Here is an 11849-nt window from a genome sequence, read left to right on the forward strand (position 1 = left end):
CAGTGCCTCCTCCTCCTTCAACCTCTTTGTGGTTCTGCACGTCCACAAAGACTGTCATCAATTTTTATAGATGCGCCACCGAAAGAATCCCATCGGGATCCATCACAGCGTGGTATGGCAATTGGTCTTCCCAAGACAGCAAGGAACTCACAGAGGGCCATGAACGCAGTACAGTCTGTCACGCAAACCAGCCTTCCATCCACTGACTCCATCTACACTTCCTGCTGCCTTGGGAAAGCAGCCAACATAATCAAAGACCTCTCCTACCCTGGTTATACTGTCTGCCAGCCTCTTTGGTTGGGGAGAAGATATAAAAGTTTGAATACGTGTACCAACAGATTCATGAAGAACTTCTTCCCCACTGTTATCAGACCTTTGAATGGACCTATCAAATGTTAATGTTGATCTCTCTCTCTCTCTGCACTTTCTCTGTGGCTGTAACACTGTATTCTGCTCTGTTCTGCTCCCCTGATGCACTTTGAATGATGTTATTGCCTATGTAGCATGCAAAACAACATTTTTCACTGTATCTCGGTAAGGCAACAATAAATCAAGTAAAATAGAAAATCGATTCTATGTGGTATTTGGAAGGCAGCAGAAACAAGATAAATACATCTGGAAATTGCTGTAAAATCTCAGTGGGCCTGGCGGCATTTGTGGAGAGAAATCAGAGTTAATGTTTCGGGTCGAGTGACCCTTCCTCAGTAGCATCTGAAGAAGGGACACTAGACCCGAAATGTTAACTCTGATTTCTCTTTCCACAGATGCTGCCAGACCTGTTGGCATTTTCCAAGCATTTCTGTTTTTATTTCCAATTTCCAGCATACACAGTTCTTTTGGTATTTTTTATTAAAACTAATCTCAATTGTCAATAGGTTGAATCGAGATCTGTGTACATTAATATGGCCTGATATTTCATGAAAGTACTGAGGAGAACGAGGTGCTGTTCGTTGGAAGGCGCTCTTCCTATCCAAATAAGCATTTAAGATCACTTGCCAGTAAGCAGCGGATAGAACCCCCTGATATCAGGAACAACATTCCTCTTGAATTAATATCACCAAAATCTCATTGTAGTATGTTTATGACGCAGACTGATTGTTGTATTATCCACATGACAAATCAGTGCACTCCAAAGATTAACCTGATTGCGTCTGAAGCATTTCAGATACAAATCATATATTTTTCTTAAAAGTTGCTCAACTCCCATATCATCTGTTGGTTCAATTTTTTTGAGTACTGTAAATGTTTTACTTAAATGGCATAACTGGATCGTTTGAAATTTTGTGTAATAATCATTTTGTATGAACGAGGTTAAATTATGCTGCAACATGAGACAAGATGCTAATTAACTCTTTTCTGTTTCATTCTATGGGAAGTGTTGCATACAGTTTATGTATTTGTCAGTCCCTGATCTTCAGCTCTGGCACCTGTTCTTGGAAATAGCTCAGGCCATTTATTCTCTCTGCCTCTGGTTGTAAGGATTTTGGTAAAGAAAAGAATAAAAGAAGTGAATAGATGGGTGAAAATGATATAAAAATACACAAAAAGTGATAGGTTAATGAATCTGTCAAGCCTGCTGCACATTGTGATGCCTAGTGTGCATACTACGCCTTTGTCTAGGCACCACGCACGCCACACAACCCCACACTCAAACTGAGCAGCCCTTGACCCTCTTAATTCATTTCACCCCATGCAATCTCCTGGAAGAAGCAATAACACATGAAAAGACTGAACAATCTGGTCATTCCTCAAAACCACAGAGCCAGGCTGAGCAAATTCACTGGCTTCTTTAGGGTGTACAAGTTCCTGTTTCTGATGAAAGAAGTCCAACAGAAAAAAAAACAAAGAATAAAGCAGGAAAGAAAACAAGGGATTTGAAAATGGCCTAATTAAACTAAGGGCTTGTTTTCCAAGAAAAATTGTTCATTTTCAGCTGGTGATAATTGCACGATCTGATACTATATTGCTACGGGTTCACTTTGGGCTTGGTGCTAAGTTTGTATTGAGTGAGCTGATCTCTAACAGGTTGCTCCAGAACTGGCATCAGCCTTGGCACAGGAAAGGGAGAATGTACTTATTTCCAAGTTCCTAACTGCTACATAGTAATGCCTTGTGAGGCATCAGGCACCAGCTGTAATGCTGGTATAGTTGAATAGTTTGCTAGCATCTATCGCCCAGGCTCATACGTGAAAAAGGGGCACTTGAACAGAATACTGGAGTACAATCTGCTGGTATCGAACTGTTCTTGCCAAGGATAAAACATGTTCAGGAGAGGCAGGTGAACAAAAAGGGATTAGGGAAACTGTTTATGTTACGAAAACAAAACAATCTATTTCACTGAAAATCAGTTTTTGACACAAATGTACTATCAGATTTAGCATGTTTAAAAAAATTCAGTCATCAAATAATATCCCACAAATATCATGAGGAAGATCTTTTGATCATATTTTGAAGACCTCATTAGATACAGTGACAGTCATTTACATTTGCTCAATCTTTCAAAAATCCTTAACACAAAGAAAAATTCTCACAGAGAAGTGACCATCACTCCCTGAACATTTCAACATTGTTCCCAAAGTAAAGGATCCTGCCTTAAAACTGGAGACAGAAATTCAACATCAAATTTAATTTTGAATTGAAGGCTTTCTCCTCAGCGCTTCTTCAGGCAGAGAATTGCACAATTTCAACATCGGATGGCCTGGATCTAAACTAAATCTGGTCAGTGAATGGTTAATCTTGGACTGGGTGTAATTTTGTGGCTTTGATGAAGCCTAAATGTTTAATGAAGCTTTGGTCTGTGCGTCAGTGACTGGGGCTGGACTGGATTATAAAAGGGGTGTTGGAGACTGTCAAGACCACACAGAGGCTTCGGGGGTTGAGGCTCATTGCAAAGATCTCGAAAAGGCACCACTTCAATCCAATTCCAAGCGACTGAGAGAAGAGGCAGCATGCAGCTATTGGGGACAGCGAGCTTCGTGTCTATACTGCTCATTGTGTCCAGTGTGAAGGCCACTGCACCTTTGGAAGACAGGCTGAGTCTTCAGGCAAATCAGGTAAGTAAAGTCTTAAAATGTGGGAGCCTACATGACCAAAAGATAGATCAGTGTAGAGAATGAGTAAGAACCTTAAAGGAATCGAGAAGTAAGAATCAGTGTGGGAGGGAGGTAGATGAATTTAGTTGACAATTATAGAAAATGTAACTCATAGTCAAACAAATGACATACATCAGGGCTGTCGATTGGAGGTAAAAAAAAGGGTGAATAGTACATTATTTTGTTACAGGGCAGTGAAATAATATTTTTAACCTCTTACGCAGGAGGAATTAATCGTTCAGAAGATGAAACCAGCAAGTGAATCAGATTGAGAGGAGCTGAAATTAATAGTGAGAGAGAATGGGGCTAAAATGAGAGTACGAGAAAATAACAGGTAAATAGAGGAGTGCACTAAGAGAATGGGCATGTTAAAATGGGAGGGAACAGGTGCATGCGACAGAAAAAAAACAAAAAGAACGGATAGAAAGAGACAATAGAGAAAAAAAATAGAAGACGAGAGAGGGAGTAGTGGAAATAGTAAAAATTAATTGACAAATGTTAAATAGAGAAAGACAAAAACTGAGGGTAAGGATGCACATCAGAAACTGAGAATGACAAAGCAAGAAGGTGAACAAGGGGCAGAAGAACAGTGTCGGAGATTCAAAAACTGCTTTTACACGGGAGCTAGTTTTGTTTGGACGTCAGTGACTGATTTGCATGACGAGTCTCTTGTGTTTTATTCCCCAATAGTTATCACTATAATAAGTTTGTAAACCCTCAAAAACTTCAGCGCACAAGCCAGGCTCTGGAATAAGACAACCAGAATTAATAATGCAAATGTCTAGGCCTGAAATGTCAGCTTTCTGATGCTGCTTGACCTGCTGTGTTCATCCAGCTCTACACCTTGTTATCTCTTAATAGTGCAAATACCATGTTCACATGAGCAGTTTCTCAGAATTCGACTTAAATCTGCGTATCTATAGAAATGGGAAAAAAATGAGAGTGAAAGAGATCAGAAGAGAGAAAGAGCAAATTGAACAGATAAGCTGGAAGTAAGTGAAAATAACCCTTTCATTCCCTCGCACAGAATATGCTTTAAAAAGTAGTAAGGCTTAGTGAGGAGAGTGAATGGCAGAGTCAAAAAAAAATCTGAAAGGCAGAAGGAGAATTAATAAGCAGAGACACTTGGCTCCGACAAACAATAACAGTGCAAACTACATGCTCTGACCTCCCTGGTGCACAATCTCTGTGAAGACTGCCCCTTGTTATGAGACTAAGTCACTTCAGTCACTGTTAGTGTCACGGCTGCTTACTCACCAGCTCTGCTCATTGATGCCACACCATCCCCCTTATTGTTCAGTTCTCAGTGCCGTGTAGCTGAAAATGATTCCCCAACTACAAATTACTGTCAGTGTTGTAATTGTACGACTGTTTCATGCACTCATATCTGATGCTCCTCTGGCTCAGCAGAGCTGTTAAAACGTTAATAATACGACAATGTGAATGCATGTCTGGAGTTCCAAGTGCAGGTTCTCGTTTTTATAGTGTGTATTCCACATTAATTTTCCCCTTGCTGTTATCTCTAACAGGTGCTCCTGTCCTAATAAATCGATCGCATTGTCACATACATTTCTATTTAATTATAAAGGAGTAAGGAAACCAAGTGCAGGACTCTCCTTGTTGTTGAGTTGAAGGGAACAGTCCTGGGCAGGTGTTACAACTTTGTATTGGATACATGGGTAAGGAGTGATTTAAAGATAAGGGACAATGCTGCTGTTGAGATCAGTCTTTATTAAATAGATTATGCATAGCACATGCTAATTTCCATTTATATGAACAATGGTCAGCACTGCTAGGTCCATACAGTCACCTGTTTTCATCTTATATCTCAAGGTGAGTGGATGAGGGAGCCTTCATAGAACCATTTGCTCCAGCTTGGGTGATAAATTTACAAATTCTGCGCACTGCTTCAAAGGCTCATCAATCAGACTTGCTTTTGATGAAATTTTGTGTCTATCAAAATGACCAAAAATTAATAGCGTTTTCATTTTAAGGGAGCAATGTCCTTTCACAGGTCAGGCCTGTTACTGATACAGCTCCTTCTGTGCTGTCCCAACAATATACCTTCAACTTCAGTCCCCTCAGTCAAAACAGGCATGACAATAAAGATAAGAAAGTGTGGAGCTGGATGAACACAGCAGGCCAAGCAGCATCTCAGGAGCACAAAAGCTGGCGTTTCTGACCTAGACCCTTCATCAGAAATCCTTTTTCACTCCAGTCATTCCTGTCATCTCTCTGAGTGTCCAATTGCTGCTAATGTGGTTCAGTATGCGAATCTCTGAAAAGCATTGGTTAAGCCTGTTGTTTAGCAAAAGCTAACAAGATTGAAAAGCTGATTATCCTGTCGTTTTAAAACAAGCTTGTTCGGCCATTAATTTAATATTTTACAAGATGGAGTTATTTAATCCATTGGAACGCTGGGTATCATTTTTGGAGGTTGAGTATATCTTGAAGCACTGTAATGTCAGGTAATGAGCTCAACTTCACTCTATCTCTAGGATTGTAGCAGCTGGAAATTTCCCATCTCTTACAAACCTATTTTCTGTACGAGGGACAGGAAACAGCAAAGGAGTTTTGGTGAGGGCTGGGGGTGGGGTGGCAGTGGTGCATGCGTTGTGGGGGTAAGGGAATCAAGAAGCAGAGTGGGGACTGTGACTGTGATTAAGTCCACTCCAGAAACGACTTTGCATCCGTCATAGATAACAAGGTGTAGAGCTGGATGAACACATCAGGCCAAGCAGCATCAGAGGAGCTGGGGGTCTAGACCCGAAACGTCAGCTTTCCTGCTCCTCTGATGCTGCTTGGCCTGTTGTGTTCATCCAGCTCTACACCTTGTTATCTCAGATTCTCCAGCGTTTCCGACTATTTCTTGCATCTGTCATAAGTTGCTGGCCAATCAGATTCCTTGCTAAAGGGGAATATGATGCACTGGGGAAACAGATAAATGAGACAACAAAGTGTGGAGCTGGATGAACACAGCAGGCCAAGCAGCATCTCAGGAGCACAAAAGCTGACGTTTCGGGCCTAGACCCTTCATCAGAGAGCCCGAAACGTCAGCTTTTGTGCTCCTGAGATGCTGCTTGGCCTGCTGTGTTCATCCAGCTCCACACTTTGTTGTCTTGGATTCTGCAGCATCTGCAGTTCCCGTTATCTCAGATAAATGAGGCAAGTGGGCGAATCACATTGTTTTTACAGAGAGTAGAGGGAAGCAAAGAGGCATGATCTTTGTGACCTTAAAAAATCGTTCTCCCCAGTTATTCCACCTCAAGATATTTGCCACTGAATAAGACTTAAGACCAACATTAATGTGCAAAAGGAATAAATAGTGGTGTTGATTATCCACCCAAAGGCAGGACTCTGGCTTATTTCTCTTTGCTTTGTGGTACTGAGGTGTCCTGCCTGTTTGCTGATAAGCAATCTGCCTAGGCAAGAGGGGACATGAGGTAGGTTCCTTCCATCTTCTTTGTGTGCTTAGAGGAAATGCAGATGCTCTCCTGCATCCCTTGCCTGTGAGCAGCTTCTTTCTAGAGGTTCTACCAACAATACTGCCTTACAGCTTTCAGCATGGCACCCTCAGCCAGGCTTGGCTCTGTCTCAAAAAAGGATAGGAAAATCTGTCCCTAAAACCTCAAATGACCAGTTAATAACGTTGCTGAGATTATATTCCATTAGGCTAAAGGCTAAATGCTTCATAGATACTACTGAATGATCTCTCTTTCAGATTAAAACTCAGGCATTCCATGGTTTGTTATAATATGTGGAATTTTACAGTTTCGGCATGTGACTGCCTTTTGTTGCAAATAAGCCTTGCTCCAAGATTTCTCGGGCAGTGGTTAGAGGGTCAAGATGGTGGGTCAGTGGTTAACACTGCTGCCTCACAGTGCCTGGGGCCAGGGTTTGATTTCACCCTCGGGCGACTGTCTGTGTGGAGTTTGCAGATTCTCCCTGTGCCTGCGTGGGTTTCCTCTGGGTGCCCCAGTTTTCTCCCACATTCAAAGATGTGGATTGGTCTTGTTAAATTTCCCACAGTGTCCAGTGATGTGTAGGTTAGGTAGATTAGCCAAGGGGTATGCTGGATTACAGAGATACGGTAGGGGTTGGGTTGCTCTTCGGAGGGCCAGTGTGGGCTCAATGGGCTGAATGGCTTGCTTCCACACAGTAGGGGTTCTGTGTTTTCTCTTCTTTGCTCCTTAAGGCGATGACCAATGGCAAAATGTGGGAACTTCCTAATAATGCACTTGAGTGTGAGGCTGGACTATGAATATCTGATCATGTAAGTATGGGTCTAGAGGGGGGAATAATTATCAACTGAACATTATCTTATTTTCGCTTGGAGTTCACAAGCATTAATTTTCTAGTGGAATGTAAAATATTAATAGACACCCTGTGGTCATTTGCAGCTGGACTGTTTTGTTTGAGGTCAGCTAAAAGCATTCTGAGACTGTGTGACTCAGGACCACAGCGGAGGAGTGTCTGATGATTGATTTATGTGATCTGTGGCCATCAGCTCTTTTTAGCTCTTAATACCTTGATTCTGTTGCTCTATAAGTGCTGGGATTGTTCATATTTTCCTGAGCTGTTCTTCAGCTAACTTCCAGGCTCCAATCGACTAGGTAACCGAAGGAAACATTACATGGCGAGTGCAGGAAGACAAAGAAATTCTCTCCAACAGCTTGTGTATTATTTTATTAAAATATTGAAACGGCAGAGGGCTTTGTTTAAGCTCAGTGCTGTACGACTTCACATGGAAGGTAATAATGGTTCATCTTTAATATCCTGCATGCAGCTTTACTTTTTTGTATGTGTTGGCACCTTTTATACTTGCATCCTGTCTCTGCAGAAAATTACACAGAGTGCCTGTGGTGAAGTATCTCCACAGGTTGTAAAAATACAGTCACAAATGCAGTCATTACATCAGCAACACAAATCTGATGGCATTTTAAATGCTGCTCTGTGAAAGCTTTTAAGTGTAGCCAGTTATTTTATTTAGGAAGGGCACTTATTCACAATTATCGTAGAATCTTACAGCAGAGGAGGCCATTCAGCCCATTGTGCCTGCAATGGGTTTTAGAAATATTTAGTCAATAAGTCCCATTCCTGGATTTTTCCGACCAGTAAATGAGCCAATCTGAATGTTGCAGATCATTCCTTGGGCTTTGCTGGATTGGTTGGAGAAGTGGCTTTGATGTTACAGTCGGTTGAACCCATCAGATTAAGGGCTGGGTAACATGGGAGGCGATGGCCTGTTGGTATTATTGCTGAATTGCTGACCCAGATAATGTTCTGGGGACCCAGTTTCGAATCCTGCTATGGCAGATGGTGGAATTTGAAATCAATAAACATCTGTAATTAAGATGACCATGAATCAATTGTTGGAAAAAGCAAATCTGGTTCACTAAAGTCCTTTAGGGAAGGCACTGTTGTGTGTACTCAATCTGGCTTGCATAGCTTGTCTGAATCCAGACCCACAGCAATGTGGTTGATTCTTAACTGCCCTCTGGGCAATTAGGGATGAGCAATCAATGCTGCCTCGCCATTGATGCCCTCATCCCATGAATGAATGAAGGGAAAAAGAAATCCTAGTTATCATTCTGCAACACTTGTAGAGAAGCCTCCGCGAATAAAGAGCCTGCTGACTCTCACTCTCTGGACTGCAACACTCAGCTGATGTTTTACAAGATAGCATGTACTGCGTAAACTATTCAACCAGCAAGAGATGCCGCATCTTGTGCAGGTGTGGGATGGGGGATTGGGGTAACGGGAACAGAAAAACAATGTGACACTCAACACTGTCACGTCTGAGTCAGTGTTCACATTCCATTCCACAGAGCTGACCACATAATTTAGGCCAAAAAGTGACTGTGAGGATGTGCTGTCTTGTTTGAGGCGTCTTTTCCAAGACAAGATGTCAAACAGAGGCCCTGCCAGATGAATGTAGACTATCCCACATCAGGACAGAAATTGCTGGAGAATCTCAGCAGGTCTGGCAGTGCCTAAGAGAGAGAGAAACAGAGTTAACGTATCAAGTCCAGTGACCCTTCCTCAGAACAGTAAATGATTCAGTGTGTTTCCTGACCAATATTTGCCTCTCAATCAACACTACTGTTACTTGACCCTTCCTGAGTGCAACTTGATGGCTGCATTTCTGAAAAAAAATCTTAATTGAGATTTAAGTGCTCTAGAAGAGTAAAGATGCAATATAATTGCAAGGTATTTCTTTAACCAGTAAACGTACAAAGGCTCAGGTTGGGGGAGAAAAAAATTACTCTTTTACACATGGCAGGCCACCCATCATGTGTACAAATTAAAACCTCCACCTCAGCCAAATAAATGGGCTCGATCCTTCAGACTACAATTTGGCACAGGTTTGCAGAGAGCAGCAAACATGAATAGTTCTGAGGAAGCATCACTGGACCTGAAATGTTTACTCAGATTTCTTACCATAGATAATACCAGGCCTTTTCCAGCAATTCCGGTTCTTGTTTCCGGTTTACAACTTCCACAGTTCTTTCGGTTTTTGTGAATGAGTTTTGTGTTTGTCCTGACAGGAGCTGAACAAAGAAAGGAAAGAGGTCATTCTCAAGCTGTTATCTGGACTGCTTGACACCAGCAGCAATCAAATGGGGATTGAGAACACGTTCCCAGATCAGGAGGACATGGAAGAGATGAAAGTGGAAGACAGGTCCCGCTTCAATCCGTTACCACGAGTGCGGAAGGCATCCTGCAAAAACTTCTTCTGGAAAACCTTCACCTCCTGCTAACGTCAGACGATGTCATGTCGCTAGGAACTGATTTAGCACTGTACATAAGCTGGTGTGGTTTATTTTCTTTGTTTCTTGGGGGTTACATTTCTTTCATGCGCAAGAAAAATTAAAAAAAAGCATGAATGTGTGTAATTTTGCTGCAACCTGTATGTATTTCTTTTCCAGCAATGTGGTGCTGCTCGTTCTGTTAGAGCAATAAAAGTGGAGCGGAAATAATCAAATTTGATTTGATTGTTTTACTGACTTGTCTTTTCCAAAGCTCCGTTTGAGATCTGTTCAGGGGATTGATGTCTTTAGTGAGAGAGGGAAGTCGTAGTCAAAGCTGTAGGGGAGGCAGTGGCCTGGTGGTATTATTGGTGGGCAGATGGTGGAATTTGAATTCCGTGTAAAGAAAACATTCAGCCGGTGCTCCAGTTTCCTCCCGCAGCCCAAAGATGTGCAGGCTCGGTGGATTGGTCATGCTAAATTGCCCGTAGTGTTCAGGGGTGTGTAGATTGGGTGGGTGGGTTTGGGTGGGACACTCTGATGGTCATTTGGGACTTGTCGGGCTGAAGGGCCCATTTCCACACTGTAGGAATTCTATGAACTATGATCTGTAAAGATGATTGATTGTTGGAAATACCCATCTGGCTCACTAATGTTCTTCAGGGGAAGGAAACGGTCATTTGCACCTCTCCTGGCCTACACATGATTCCAGACCCCATGAGAATGTGGTTGATTCTCAACTGCTCTCTGGGCTATTAGAAATGGATAATAAATGCTGGCTTAGACAGTGACGTCCTAATCTAAAAAAAAGAATAAGAAAAATATGTACGAAGTAACTGTTATGACACAGGCTGGTGACAGAGAAAAAGAGAGAGGTCATGTAAGAGAGGGTAAGAGCAATAATAGAAGATGAAGAGTGAGTGATAGTGAGAGGTACTTATAACAAAAGAAGGAAAGCCAGAACAAAAGATAGCAAGTCTTGTGCTGGGAACACAACATCAGTGAGGAAGAGAGGCATGGAGGAGATTAAAGCAGTGTGTAAAAGATTAAGGAGCGTAAGAATGGGACATGAGGAGGAGAGCAACCCCAGCTGCTTACAAGTTAAACAGCATGAGAGGGAAAAGTGATGGGGAGAAATAATCCATCATAGAATCCCTATGGTGTGGAAACAGGCCATTTGGCCCAACAAGTCCATACTGGCCCTCAGAGCATCTCACCCAGGCCCATCCTCCTATAATGTATCAACCTAAACATCCCTGAGCACTAGGGGCAATTTAGCATGGCCAATTCACCTACCCTGCTCATCTTTGGACTGTGGGAGCAAGCCCACATGTACACAGGAAGACTGTGCAAACTCCACACAGACAGTCACCCAAGGGTGGAATCAAACCCAGGTCCCTGGCTCTATGAGGCAGCAGTTGTAACCACTGAGCCGCTGCGCTGCCCATATTCTTCCTTATCAACATGTCTCCAGTTTCCAGCTGTGCTCACAGGAATCAATAGCAGAGATCTGGGACAATTGAGTTTAATCCTCTCCAAAGAATCCTCATTTGTAAAGACACTGGTTATTTCAATTTCTAGAAATTATAAACTGAATTCACGTTTAGAACAAGAATCCACTCCCACAAATATAAATGCTCAATAGGGGGATGGTAATTTAAAAGAGCCAAATCTAAGATAGCTACATTTCTAAGTACATACATTAATCTCTGCCCATTACCTGTTACAGCCACTTTAAAATGTTAGGCAGAACTTCCTAAAACCTGGCTGCTTGTGAATTGAAACATGCCTTTCGACAAAAAAAGGTTTCAAAAGTCTGCCATCCCTGCTACTATCCTTCATCTATTATCCATTTTGCAAATAATTTCAATAAGTTCATATTCTAAGGCAAGACCAAAGTCATGCCCAGAAGGTGCTTGATAAAAGGCAAATAAATTGAAAACATTGAACGTTGAAATAAAAACAGAAAATCAACTCCAGATCATTCAGCATCTCAAAGAAATAAGGC

General features: G+C 42.0%; 1 protein-coding gene across 1 annotated transcript; it reads left to right on the forward strand.

Moving 5' to 3' along the window:
• Positions 1–2834: 2834 nt before the first annotated feature.
• LOC125466550 (somatostatin-2) lies at positions 2835–10077 on the forward strand. Its single transcript, XM_048561147.2, has 2 exons — positions 2835–3053; positions 9641–10077. The coding sequence occupies exons 1-2, from the start codon at positions 2949–2951 to the stop codon at positions 9851–9853; spliced, it is 318 nt and encodes a 105-aa protein (XP_048417104.1). The 5' UTR covers positions 2835–2948; the 3' UTR covers positions 9854–10077.
• Positions 10078–11849: the final 1772 nt, after the last annotated feature.

Source organism: Stegostoma tigrinum, chromosome 28, assembly GCF_030684315.1.
Source record: "Stegostoma tigrinum isolate sSteTig4 chromosome 28, sSteTig4.hap1, whole genome shotgun sequence".
In the NCBI taxonomy this organism is placed as follows: Eukaryota; Metazoa; Chordata; class Chondrichthyes; order Orectolobiformes; family Stegostomatidae; genus Stegostoma; species Stegostoma tigrinum.

What these genes read in the sequence shown, in the direction of transcription:
- LOC125466550 (XM_048561147.2), top strand. Translation starts at nt 2,949, where the DNA reads ATGCAGCTATTGGGGACAGCGAGCTTCGTGTCTATACTGCTCATTGTG. An exon ending in TGAGTCTTCAGGCAAATCAG is followed by an intron (nt 3,054 to 9,640) that starts GTAAGTAAAGTC and finishes TTGTCCTGACAG; the next exon opens with GAGCTGAACAAAGAAAGGAA.